Source organism: Nycticebus coucang, chromosome 13 (assembly GCF_027406575.1).
Source record: "Nycticebus coucang isolate mNycCou1 chromosome 13, mNycCou1.pri, whole genome shotgun sequence".
NCBI lineage: Eukaryota > Metazoa > Chordata > Mammalia > Primates > Lorisidae > Nycticebus > Nycticebus coucang.
The window spans coordinates 56948765-56962925 of NC_069792.1; the positions used below are offsets into that span (position 1 = coordinate 56948765).

Here is a 14161-nt window from a genome sequence, read left to right on the forward strand (position 1 = left end):
GTTTTCTATCTGTAGTATTGGAAAAAGTATATTGCTGTAAGCATAGTTAACGTTATTTTATTTAGTTAGTGTTTATCTCTTCTAGATGTTTGTCCCACACAAAGAAAATGGGCACATGCTGAAATTCCTTGAAGTGAAATTTGGACTAACTATGACTAAGTAAGTTTTAGGTTATGTAAGATTACCTAAATTGATACCACTTAGACAATAAAGAGCAAAAATTGTCAATGCAGGGCGGTGCCTGTGGCTCAGGGAGTAGGGCACCGGTCCCATACACTGAGTGTGGCAGATTTGAACCTGGCCCTGGCCAAAACTGCAACAACAACAACAAAAAATAAATAAAATTAAAAATTAAAAAAAAAATTGTCAATGCAGAGAATATATACCTAATGCATACCAGTTAGAAAATAACTAATTTGAGATATTGTAATGTCTGGGGAAAAAAATGACATTTTTTTCAGGCCAGATGCAGTGGTTCATGCCTGTAATGCTAGCACTCTGGGAGGCTGAAGTGGGTGGATTGCCTGAGCTCAGGAGTTCAAGATCAGCTGGAACAAGCGTGAGACCCTGTCTCTAAAAATAGCAGGGCGGTATGGTGGGCACCACAGCTACTCAGGAGGCTGAGAAAGAGGATTCCTTGAGCCTAAGAGTTTGAGGTTGCTGTGAGCTCTGAGACCATGGCACTCTACATAGGGTGACAAAGTGAGTCTCTGTCTCAAAAACAAAAAGCATTTTTAATTATATACTTCTTTTAAGTCCTTTGTAAAGTAGATATACTTAAACCTCACTAGTATTATAGTACATGGGCACAGTGGGTCACACCTATAATCCAAGCATTCCAGGAGGCCGAGGTGGGAGGATCAGTTGAGCTCAGAAGTTCAAGACTAGCCTAAGCAAGAGTGAGACCTCCATCTCTTCTAAAAATTAAAAATTAAAAAAATTAAAAATTGTATTATAATATTTTAAGCCTACTTTCTCCCTTGATGATGAACAAAGATAAAGCCTAAGGTTAATAAAGCCAGTATAATTTTAAGTACCATATCAGCAATATGCTTATATTAAAAAAGGGCAGAAAGTAGGCAGTATTTCATAGCAAAGAATCTTACCATAGCAAAAAATTGAACCAGAAGCTAACTCTTTTTTAATTCAAAATAATGTTGTACTTAGTCTGGGCGCGGTGGCTCATTTCTGTAATCTCAGCACTTGGGAGGCCCATGCGGGTAGATTGCCTGAGCTCATAGGTTCAAGACCAGCTTGAGCTAAAGAGAGCCCTGAGCAGCCCCTGCCAGCCTAGTTACTATGACACGTCAGGAGCAGCTGCACCTGCTGCAGCTGGCCCCAGTGAGTAGCGAGGCCGAGACCCAGAAGCTGCTCCCCACCCCCAATCCCCTGCCCTCAGTGTTGCTGACATCAAGCTGGGCACCATGGGCAGCGGCAAAGGGAGTGGTAGCCCAGGTGGCCTCACATTGGTGATGCCTGCCAGTGATGACAAAAAGATCATCTCAAGGAAGGTTTTGGGAACAGTAAAATGGTTCAATTAAAGAAACAGATACAGTTTCATCAACAGGAATGACACCAAGGAAGATGCATTTGTACACCAGACTGCCGTAAAGAATAACCCCAGGAAGTGCCTTCGCAGTATAGGAGATGGAACAACTGTGGAGTTTGATGTTGAAGGAGAAAAGGGTACGGAGATAGCAGATGTTACAGGCCCTGGTGGAATTCTAGTTCAAGGCAATAAATAGGACACAGCAGACTGTACCCATTATAGGCGCTATTCACGTCGCCCAACAACACCAGCCCTAACTCAGGTGAAGTTTCCCACCTTACTACATGCGGAGACTCTATGAGTATTGACCACAGTATTCCAACCTTCCTATGCAGGGAGAAGTGATGGAGGGTGTTGACAACCAGGGCAGGAGAATAAGGTAGACCAGTAAGACAGAATATATATTGGGGTTATAGACCATGATTCCGCAGGGGCCCTTCTGGCCAAAGACAGCCCAGAGAGGACGGCAAGGAAGAGGATAAAGAGAATCAAAGAGATGAGACCCAAGGTCAGCAGCCACCTGAACGTGGGGACCATTGAAACTTCAATTGCTGACACAGATGTCCAGAAAACTCTAGATGGCAACCATAAGATGGCAAAGAGACAAAAGCAGCCGATCCACCACCTGAGAATTCTTCTCCCAAGGCTGAGCAGGACGGGGCTGAGTAAATGCCTGCTTACCATCTCTACCATCATTCATTTTAGTCATCCAACAAGAAGAAATGAATATGAAATTCCAGCAGTAAGAAATGAATAAAAGTTTGTAGCTGATGACCTTAAGTGCTTTCTTTTTGCCTGTTCACCAGATAACTGGAACTATCTGCATTATCTATGCAGGATGGGAATTTTATTATTTTTACCTAAAGACGTCTTTTTTAGTAATACAGACGTGTTTTTATAAAAAGTCTGGTTTTGGCTCTGGGCCTGTAGCTCAGTGGCTAAGGGCACTAGCCACATATATCCAGAGGTGGCCGGTTTGAATCCAACCCGGGCCTGCCAAACAACAATGACAACTACAATCAAAAAATAGGTGTTATGGCTGGCACTTGTATTCCCAGGTACTTGGGAGGCTGAGGCAAGAGAATCGCTTAAGACCAAGAGTTGGAGGTTGCTGTGAGCTGTGACACCATGGCACTCCACCGAGAGTGACATAGTGAGACTATCTCAAAAAACAAAACAAAACAAAATACCTGTTTTTTCTCAATATGCTTTTAAAGGTTTTTAAATTGTTTCATATCTTGTCAAGTTGAGATTTTTAAGAACTTCATTTTTACATTTTGAAAAAGAAAAGAACTTCATTTTTAATTTGTAATAAAAGTTTACAACTTGATTTTTTCAAAAAAGTCAACAAACTGCAAGCACCTGCTAATAAAAGTCTTAAATAAAAAATTAATTAATTAATAAATAGATACAACTGGGTGTTGTGGTGGGTGCCTGTAGTCCCAGCTAGTTGGGAAGCTGAGGCAAGAGAATTGCTTAAGCCCAGGAGTTTGAGGTTGCTGTGAGCTGTGATGCCATGGCACTCTACCAAGGGTGACAAAATGAGACTGTGTCTCAAAAAAAAAAGTACCTTTATTTTTTTTTGTTAAATCATTTCATATTTTGTTTTTCATCTAAAATGAAATAAACAATTTTATGTGTTAATAAAGCCTACTTACATAACAGAGAATATCTGTTTACCTCTGTATTTCTCTAGGTCTATTATAATATACCTTAGAATTTTATTGTCATTCACTGGGATTATGTGAAATTGTAGATAATGTGTATAGAATTTCATGTGGTGATAAATCAAGTGTTTAACGTGGTTAAACTTTGGAGAAGTCTTCTGGTGTATTAATTTCATATATATATATATCTACTAAAATAAGTAGTTATCTACTCTTTAAGTGACCAAGTGCTCCATAAAGGTAGGGACTTTTATGTTTTTTAGGTGTAAAGTATAGGCCTGACATATAGCAGGCAATCAGTAAAAATTGGTGTAACTCTTCATAACTAACCGGCCTTTCCATTGACTTCCCCCATTCAAAGTTAATCTCATTCTATAGACTTTCTAGAATCTACCAAGGTTAAGGGCTGCTTTTAGCCAATGTTTATTAGTTGAAGTGTTTTAAGAATAACATGTGGTTCCTGTCCTTAAGAGTATGTATTGCCATCTAATTAAGTAGTTTGGTTTTTTTTTTTTTCTTTTTTGAGACAGAGTCTCACATTTTGTGGCCCTCAGTAGAATGCTCTGGTATCATAGCTTACAGCAGCCTCAAACTCTTGGGCTCAAATGATCCTTTTGCCTCAGCCTTCCAAGTAGCTGGGACTACAGGCACCTGCTACAGTGTCCAGCTAGTTTTATTTTTTAGAGACGGGGTCTTGCTCTTGCTCAGGCTGGTCTTGAACTCCTGGTTCAGACAGTCCCTCCTCCTAAGCCTCCCAGAATGCCATGATTACAGTCATGAGACACCATGCCCAGCCTTCATTATATAGTTATTATAGAATTAATGACATGGTATAAATTGTAAATGCGTTATGTTTATTTTTTTTTTTTGAGACAGAGTCTCAAAAAAATGCTGGTGGAATGCTGTGGCATCACAGTTCACAGCAACCTCCAACTCTTAGGCTTAAGCAATTCTCTTGACTTAGCCTCCCAAGTAGCTGGGACAACAGATGCCGGCCACAACACCTGGCTATTTTTATTATTGTTGTTGTTGCAGTTGTCATTGTTGTTTAGCTGCCCAGGCTGGGTTCGAACCTGCCAGCCTTGGTGTATGTGGCCAGCGCTGTAACCACTGTGCTATGGGCGTTGAACCAAATGCAGTATGTTTAAATGTGCCAGTTGGATAGTAGGATTTGGAGTTCACCAAATTTCAGGAAATGTTTCTTTCTTTTTTTTTTTTTTTTGAGAGAGAGTCTCAAGCTGTTGCCCTGGGTAGAGTGCTGTGGCGTCACAGCTCACAGTAACCTCCAACTCTTGGGCTTAAGTGATTCTCTTGCCTCAGCCTCCTGAGTAGCTGGGACTACAGGTGCCAGCTACAATGCCTGGGTATTTTTAGAGACAGGGTCTCGCTCTTGCTTAGGCTGGTGTTGTACCCATGAGCTCAGGCAATCCACTCACCTTGGCCTCCCAAAGTGCTAGGATTATAGGCATGAGCCACTGCACCTAGCCAGGAAATGTTTGTGTTGAGACAGATTTTTAAGAACCGCTGAAGAAATGTTAATTTTTATTGGATGTGCAGGATATTGGGTACTATGGGGTATACAAAATGACTATAACACCAGGCAGACTGCATTAAAGCAGTATGATAGAGGGGTAATAAAGTGCCACGGGACTGGGGAAAGACAGATTGATACTGAGTGATAAAGAATACTTACTCTATTAGTATTTGAATTGAACCATCTAGAATTAAAAACATTAATAGGCAGATTTTTAAAAAGACGCCTTTATCATAGGTAGGAGATATTTTGATGGCAGCCTCTTAAGTAGCTATATTGTTATTTGGCACATTTTTTAACATTTTGTTCTAAACCCAGTGATTGGTGAAGTAGACATTCTGAGTCCATCCATGAGCACTTGTGAACATCACTCCATCTCTTACTTTCTTCCACAGAGGAAAGGATTGAGGATGCAGATAAAAGTACATGTAACTTGGAGTCTTATTTATCATACTTAGCTTAGGTCCTGATTTTTCTAACTCACAAGGTTTATACTTCAAGTTTTATGATTGTTATCTTAATAAATAGGCATATTTTAAAAAAATGGATCCTAGTTGAGTTCCATTTATTAATATAAAGTAGGGATGTCTGACAATAACATAAGTGAATTACCTATATAACTACCTATATAATTATAATTCTAGTGAAATTACTTTTAATAGTATATTTTCTTGGCTGGGCACCCAAGCTCAGTGATTAGGACGCTGGCCACATGCTCCAGGACTAGTGGGGTTTGAACCTGGCCCAGCCTGCTAAACAAAAAAAAAAATAGCTGGGGCAGTGTCTGTGGCTCAGTAGGTAGGGCGCCGGCCACATACACCAGGGGTGTCTGGTTCTAACCCAGCTCCAGTCAGCTAAAACAACAGTGACAACTGCAACAACAACAAAAAAATAGCTGGGTGTTGTGGCGGGCGCCTGTAATCCCAGCTACTTGGGAGGCTGAGGCAAGAGAATAGCTTGAACCCAAGAGTTTGAGGTTGCTGTGAGCTATGATGTCATGACACTCTACCAAAGGTGACAAAGTGTGATTCTGTCTCAATAAAAAAAAGGTATACTTTCTTCAATTTAGTATATCAAAAATCTTTTTAAATGTATAAATAATATAAAAATTACTAATGAGATATTTTGCTTTTTTCCTATTCCTTTTTAAAATTATTTTTTCTTTGAAATCCTGGGTATATCTTGTAAAAGTATATCTCGGTATGAATTGTCCACCCATTTCAAGTGTTTCCTAGCCACACATAACCAGTAGGTAGATAACACATTGGACAGTGCAGATACAGAAATTGACCAGCTGGATTTTTTATTGTCTGCCAAAATAGAAAAATTGACACTCTCTAAAAACTATATTGGGCTTTAGAGATGGTCATGTTACTAAATAATAAAAATCAGCATTTTTTAAACTTACTACATCAGTTTTGATGAGAACGCATGCTTTGTTGAGGAGGCTTAGTAATACTGTTATTTTCATTTCTAAAGGATAGAATAATAGAATATAAGTGAATGGGTTTAGGAAATGTGTTTTGTCATAGTTTTCACTGAGATTTAAAAAATACACTTTTGTGTTTAGTAGTTTAAAATATCTGTGATTTTAATATCCTGCTTTTTGTCCAATACAGGAATTTTACAATGAATTGGCTCCTCTGTCAAGAATTCCTGCAAGCACCATCTCAGGATTTTTTTTTGAGATTGACTCAGTCTTCTTTATTACCTTTCTATGTTTTAGTGTTAGCTATTTGTTTTATTTCTATGATGCAAGTTATTTTTAGGAGAATTAAGTAAGTACCTATGAGACTCAGTCACATTATTGACTATATTATGCAAATATATAAAATACTTATTATTAATAGCCTTCTAATATTTTTGTGTTTTAGAGCTCCTAATTCCATTCCCTCTTCATTGATAGGAAAAAATATCATTATAAGATAAGTTGATGAGAAAAAATGAAATTTAGTGTTACACATCTGAATAAGTAATATCCAGATTTAATAGTCATAGATTTAATATATAACTGATATTTAAATAATCAGTTAAAATTTTATAGACCATTCACTAATTTATTTAATGTAAGAATAATTTTTTCTATTTAATTTAAATGAAGCTAGTTGTATAAATGATTTTAAATTATAAAGTTCTGCTACTTTATTTATTTTTTCTTTTTTTGAGACAGAGTCTCACTATGTCGCCCTTGGTAGAGTGCCATGGCGTCACAGCTCACAGCAACCTCCAGCTCTCAGACTTAAGCAATTCTCTTGCCTCAGCCTCCCAAGTAGCTGGGATTACAGGCGCCCACCACAATGCTCAGCTATTTTTTTGTTGCAGTTGTCATTACTGTTTAGCTGGCCTGGGCTGGGTTTGAACCTGCCGGGCTCAGTGCATGTGGCCGGTGCCGTAACCACTGTGGTATAGGCACCGAGCCTGCTACTTGATACTTTTATTATGTTTGAAAGGAAGTTATAATTTCTTCATCTTGAGAATTTATTCGAATTATTATTTAACTATATTGATTTAGCAATCACTATTTGAGTCACAGTTGATCTTAGAAAAAGAACCTAAAAATATTTTTTATTATCTTTTCACAATTTATATTTTACAATTTAAAACAGCTGTCTTCAGGTTAAAGCCATTTTCCAAAGATTTGGAGATAGGCAAGTTAGGTATTTGAATAACAATATATTTTTAAATATTAAGGACTACCTACCTGTATTTTTTGTTCTGAAGAAATTTTAAATTTCAGGTATAGCCTTTGACTTTCCAAAAATTTATGTTCACTATATTAAAAAATTCATTTCTTTTCTGTAGTGGTAAGTCCCTGAAAGAAACTGCTACTCTTGAAGATGGACGAATTGGAGAAAGGCCAGAAATAATTTATCACGTAATTCACACTATTTTATTGGGTTCTCTTGCGATGGTTATAGAAGGGTAAGAGTATACTTTATTTGATCTGTTTATTTTTTTAAGATTGTTGTTTATAATGGTTATAAATGGATACATTCAATAATACATTTATAAAACTTTATTTAAAACTCAGAACATGACCAGGCATGGTGTCTCATGACTGTAATCCTAGCACTCTGGGAGGCAGGCCAGGGTAGAAGGATTGCTTGAGCTTGGGAGTTTGAGACCATCCTGAGCAAGAGCGAGATTCCCCCCAAACAGAAAAATTATCTGGACATCCTGGCAGGTGCCTATAGTCTCAGCTACTTGGGAGGTTGAGGCAAGAGAATCACTTGAGCCCAAGAGTTTGAGGTTGCTGTGAGCTATGATAAAGCCACGGCACTATCATACCTGGGTGACAGAGTGAGACTCTGTCTCTAAAAAAAAAAAAAAAAAAAAAAAAAGTTAAAAAAAAAATAGAGTCATTGTGGTGGGCACCTGTAGTCCCCCTACTAGGTAGGGTGAGGGAAAAGCATCACTTGAGCTCAGGAATTTTATGTTGGTGTGAGCTAGGCTGCATCCATGGCACTCTAGCCTAGGGACAACAAAGTGAGACTTTGTCTCAAAAGGAAAACAAAACAACCTTAAAACATGTCCCATGGGGCTGCACCTGTGGTTCAGTTGGTAAGGCGCCGGCCCCATATGCCGAGAGTGGCGGGTTCAAACCCAGCCCCGGCCGAATTGCAACAAAAAAATAGCCGGGTGTTGTGGTGGGTGCCTATGGTCCCAGCTACTTGGGAGGCAGAGGCAAGAGAATCGCTTAAGCCCAGGAGTTGGAGGTTGCTGTGAGCTGTGTGATGCCAGCACTCTACCAAGGGCCATAAAGTGAAACTCTGTCGCTACAAAAAAAAACAAACATGTCCCATGTTGATCACTAGTAAAGAAAAGAAAAAAGAAAAACTAAAAATTTATAAACATTCTTTTTTCTTTTTGTTTTTTTTGAGACAGAGTTTTGCTTTGTCGCTCCTGGTAAAGTGGTGTGGCTTCATAGCTCACAGAAACCTCAGATTCTTGGGCTCAAGTGATTCTCTCGTCTCAGCCTCCCGAGTAGCTGGGACTATAGGCACCCGCCACAATGCCCAGCTATTTTTAGAGACAGGGGTCTCACTCTAGCTCAGGCTGGTCTTGAACTCATGAGCTCAGGCAATCCACCCGCCTCAGCCTCCCAGAGTGCTGGGATTACAGGCGTGAGCCACTGTGCCCAGCCTAAACTTTCTTAATCTACCCTGTTTCCCCGAAAGTAAGACATCCTCCAAAAATAAGACCTACTTACAGGAAAGATAAGACGTCCCCTGAAAATAAGACCTAGCGCGTCTTTGGGAGCACACCTTAAAATAAGACACTGTCTTATTTTCGGGGAAACAGGGTAACTATTACAAAGATGTTTATGGTACAAAATAAAAACTAACATTTACTTATTCATTGCAACAAATATACAACACCGTATATTTTTTTAAGTGTTTAGCTTTCCAACTTACCTTGTTCCTGCCTCTATACAAAATCATGCCACCTTGTTGATAAAGTTTAGAAAAATGTATTCATTCAGCCAAAGTTTTTAGATCTTTCATATGTAAGGCCCTCTTTTAGCAGTAGTAGGAGATATAAAAATAAATAAGATAGGATTTCCCTTCCCTGAAGACCTTATTCTTGGTGAGTAATTGCAATCTTCAAGAGTCCCTAATACCGGCTCGGTGCCTGTGGCTCAAGTGGCTAAGGCGCCAGCCACATACATCTAAGCTGGTGGGTTCAAATCCAGCCCAGGCCCGCCAAACAACGACAACTGCAACCAAAAAATGGCCAGGCGTTGTGGCGAGTGCCTGTAGTCCCAGCTACTTGGGAGGCAGAGGCAGGAGAATCGCTTGAGCCCAGGAGTTGGAGGTTGCTGTGAGCTATGATGCTACAGCACTCTACCCAGGGTGACAGCTTGAGGCTCTGTCTCAAAAAAAAAAAAGTCCCTAATACCATCCTCACTTCTCACCCCAACTGCAAGTTTGGGAGTACCTCAGGTTCCATAACTCATTAGGACTCATAGAACTCAGAAAAGTCATTATAATTTATTTACTTATAGTTTGTTATAGGGAAAGGATGCAGGTTAAAATCAGCAGAAGAGGCTCAATGCCCACAGTGCAGTTGTTATGACAACTGCAACAAAAAATAGCCAGGTGTGTGGCAGTGTGCCTGTAGTCCCAGCTACTTGGGAGGCAGAGGCAGGAGAATCACTTGAGCCCAAGAGTTGGAGGTTGCTGTGCGCTGTGATGCCACAACACTCTACCCAGGGCGACAGCTTGAGGCTTTGTCTCAAAAAAAAAAAAAAAAGAAAGAATTAGAAAAAAAGGGTGTGCCCGTAGCTCAGTCCGTAGGATGCTGGCCACATACACTGAGACTGGCGCATTCGAATCCGGCCCCGGCCTGCCAAACAACAACAGCAACAAAAAAAATAGCCAGGCGTTGTGGCGGGCGCCTGTAGTCCCAGCTACTTGGGAGGGTGAGGCAAGAGAATCACTTGAGCCCAAGAGTTTGAGGTTGCTGTGAGCTGTGACACCATGACACTCTACCAAGGGTAACATAGTGAGGTTCTGTCTCAAAAAAAAAAAAAAAGAAAAATCAGCAGAAGAAAGCGATGTATAGGCCAGAGCCCAGAAGATGCCATTGCATAGAACTGCCAGCTGTCCCCTCTCAGTGGAATCGTGCGGACAGTGTCTGTTTCTCTCAGGCAAGGCGTGACAGTACACATGCAGCACTGCCAATCTGGGAAGCTCACCCAAGCCTGTGTTCAGTGTTTTTGTTGGAGCTCAATTACATATAAGTGATTGACCACTGTTTTGGCTGATGTTGGTCTCCAGCCCCTGCAAGGGTTTAATTGATACCAGGTAGCTTAGGACCTCCACCATAAATCACATTGTTAGCATAGACTCTCAGGTATCACCCAACGGTCCCAGGAAAACAAAGATACTTTTATCAGGCAAGAGATTACCTACCTGCCAGGAACTGAGGACAAAGGTCAAATCTCTCTTCAGTCAAGGTTAGTCCTTCAGTGCACAATATGTAAGATGCATAAAAATAAATATTAAAAAAGGTAATCAATATATGAGATGCTTTGCTTATTAAAGTTAATTTTTTTGTGGGGGGGGACAGTTTCACTATGTCGCCCTTGGTAGAGTGCTGTGGCATCACAGCTCACAGCAACCTCAAACTCTTGGGCTTAAGCGATTCTCTTGACTCAGCCTCCCAAATAGCTGAGACTATAGGTGCCCACCACAACACCCAGCTATTTTTTTGTTATAGTTGTCATTGTTGTTTAGCTGGCCCAGGCCGGATTCGAACCCTCCAGCCTGGGTGTATGTGGCCATCGCCCTACCCACTGAGTTAAAGGCGCTGCCTCAATGAACATATTTAAAAAGTAAATACTAACTCAGGCCTTGTGAGAAGTAGTGGACATACACAGAATACCTATTGTTAAGACAGAGGAATTGTACTGGTTTCCTATGGTCAATCACATATCCTAATTTCTAGAAAAATCTATCCTTGCCAGCCAGAATCAATACTACGGTCTGGTTTATAGTTCCAGGGGGCACCATTCACATTTTATTTTATGTATATAACATTCCCTGGAACACAGCCTTTTTGTTCTAGAGATTAATCCTCTAAAGCCAAATCCAGTAATTTCTCTGTATCTATCCCTTCCACACTTTTTTCATTTGTAGTACCACTATACTTGGATTTTTCCTCCAGTTCAATTAAATACCAGGTGAATCCTTTCAAACATAACTATGATAAGACATTTTCTGTTTAAAAAGCATTACTGGGGGCTGGGAGGCCAAGGCCTGAGCTTATAGGTTTGAGACCAGTTAAAGCAAATGTGGGACTCCATCTCTAAAAAATAGCTGGGCGTTATGGTGGGCACCTGTAGTACCAGCTACTTTGGAGGCTGTGACAAGAGAATTGCTTGAGCCCAAGAGTTTAAGGTTGCTGTGAGCTGTAATGCCACGGCACTCTACCGAGGGTAACGTGGTGAGACTGTCTCCAAAAAATAAATAAATAAATGAATAAAATAAAACTTTCATTCACATTTCCAGACTTTTCTCTTATTATTTCCCTAAATAATTTTTATGTCCCAGCCAGGCTGGGTACAGTGGCTAACGCCTATAATTCCAGATCTTTGGGAGGCAGAGGTGAGAGGATCACCTAAAGCCAGGAGTTCAAAACCAGCCTGAGCAACACAGCAAGATCCCAAGAAGACCCCACTATCTAATAAGGTAAAAAGATTAGCCAGGGACCTGCCACAATGCCGGGCTAGTGTTACAGAGGCAGGGTCTTACTGTTGCTCAGGCTAGGCTCGAACTCCTGAGCTCAAGCAGTCCACCCACCTTGACCTCCCAGAGTGCTAGATTATAGGGGTGAGCCATTGCACTCAGCCACTATAATTTTTTTCTAAATGCTTCCTCTTCCATTTTCATCTTTTACAATCTCTCATGGAGAGGCGCTCCTTTTGTTTTCTTTATAGTCTACAATGTAAAGTACTGTACTTTGTTTTATTTATATAAGATCCTTTTTTGTACATCTGGATTTTTTAAGAGCCCCCAATTTTTTTTTTTTTTTTTTTTTATGTTTTTTTTTTTTTTTTTTGTAGAGACAGAGTCTCACTTTATGGCCCTCGGTAGAGTGCTGTGGCCTCACACAGCTCACAGCAACCTCCAACTCCTGGGCTTAAGCGATTCTCCTGCCTCAGCCTCCCGAGTAGCTGGGACTACAGGCGCCTGCCACAACGCCCGGCTATTTTTTGGTTTGCAGTTTGGCCAGGGCTGGGTTTGAACCCGCCACCCTCGGTATATGGGGCCGGCGCCTTACCGACTGAGCCACAGGCGCCGCCCAAGAGCCCCCAATTTTTAATGTTTGTTTTTTAGAAATAAATAAGTCTCAATCTCAAAAGTGGTATATGCAGATTATAGCAAACTCAGATAATACAGAAGTATATGAAGTGCTCTCTCGCTCCTCACAGATCCCTGTTCTTAGCAGTATCTTTCCAGGTGTTATTTTTTTTCTGTGCCATATGAGGTCTGACAGTTAAGTTCCAGAACTTGCCACCATGCATTGACATTGGCAGCATTTACAAACAACTCAGTAAGGTTTCATAATCTTGGTATGTCAGTGTTTCACAGCTATGATCGTGTCGATGTGTGGCAGTATCTTGGTAAGTCCCATTCATTGTTGTGTGTTTTTGTGTGCTGTCTCAAGAATGTCAGAGCTTAAATTAGAGCAATGAACAAACATTCATAATTTTCTTGTTAAACTTGGCAAGGATGGAAGTGAAATCAGGAACATATTAGTATATGTTTGAACCCAGCCCCGACCAAATTGTAACAAAAAATAGCTGGGTGTTGTGGCGGGCGCCTGTAGTCCCAGCTTATCGGGGTCTGGAACTGAAAGTTACTGTGAGCTGTGATGCCACGGCACTATACTGAGGACGACAAAGTGAGACTCTGTCTCTTGTGGCGGGCGCCTGTAGTCCCAGCTACTAGGGAGGCTGAGGCAGGAGAATCGCCTAAGCCCAGGAGTTGGAGGTTTCTGTGAGCTGTGTGACGCCACGGCACTCTACTGAGGGCAATAAAGTGAAACTCTGTCTCTACAGAAAAAAAAAAAAACAAAACTGATGAAAACCTGTAAAAATTCATCAAATTGTGTGTCAGAATAATTTGCTGACCAAGTAAACATTGACAGAGAAACAGTTAGGAAATTTTTTTTTTTTATTTTGAGACAGAGCCTCAAGTTGTCGCCCTGGGTAGAATGCTGTGGCATCACAGCTCACAGCAACTTTCAGTTCCACAACACCCGGCTATTTTTTTTGGTTGCAGCCATCATTGTTTGGCTGGCCTGGGCTAGATTCAAACCCGCCAGCTAGGTGTATGTGGCTGGCGCCTTAGCTGCTTGAGCCACAGGCGCCGAGCCAGTTAGGAAATTCTTAATTGAAAATCTTGGCATGAAAAGGTGTGGTTATTGTATCACAACATTATACCAGCTTACATGGCACTGTCTTTGAGAGAGTTTTTAGCCAGGAAACAAATACCTATATCCAAAAACCTTCCTTACACACTTGATATCTTTCTTTACCTAAAAATCAAGAAAATATTTAAAGGAAGCCCTTTTCGTGACATTCAAGATGTCAAGGGTATTATGATGACACCTCTGATCAGGCCATTCCAGAAAAAGAGTGCCAAAATTGCTTTCAAGGATCTGGTATTAGTGCATGTATGTAGCACTTTTCCTAGGAGGAATTTCCTAACTTTAATTGCTAGACCTTATTTCAATATTTAAAAAAAACAAAAAGTAAAAAACCAGGGTAACACTGTACATGGAGTTTTACATTTTGCTTTTTTTTTCTTTGAGACAGAGTCTCCCTTTGTCGCCCTTTGTAGAGTGCCATGGCATTGTCATTGCTCACAGCCACCTCAAACTCCTAGGCTCAAGCAATCCTCT

At 40.5% G+C, this 14161-nt stretch overlaps 1 protein-coding gene across 2 annotated transcripts in view; it reads left to right on the top strand.

Annotated features, from left to right (window-relative positions):
- Window positions 1-14161, top strand: part of DPY19L4 (dpy-19 like 4) — an 85266-nt gene that overhangs the window by 48165 nt on the left and 22940 nt on the right. For both annotated transcript variants that reach the window (XM_053558808.1, XM_053558809.1), the window contains 3 exons: window positions 86-159; window positions 6370-6528; window positions 7553-7672. In XM_053558808.1, coding sequence (XP_053414783.1) covers window positions 86-159; window positions 6370-6528; window positions 7553-7672 — 353 coding nt within the window. The remainder of the gene's footprint in view (window positions 1-85; window positions 160-6369; window positions 6529-7552; window positions 7673-14161) is intronic.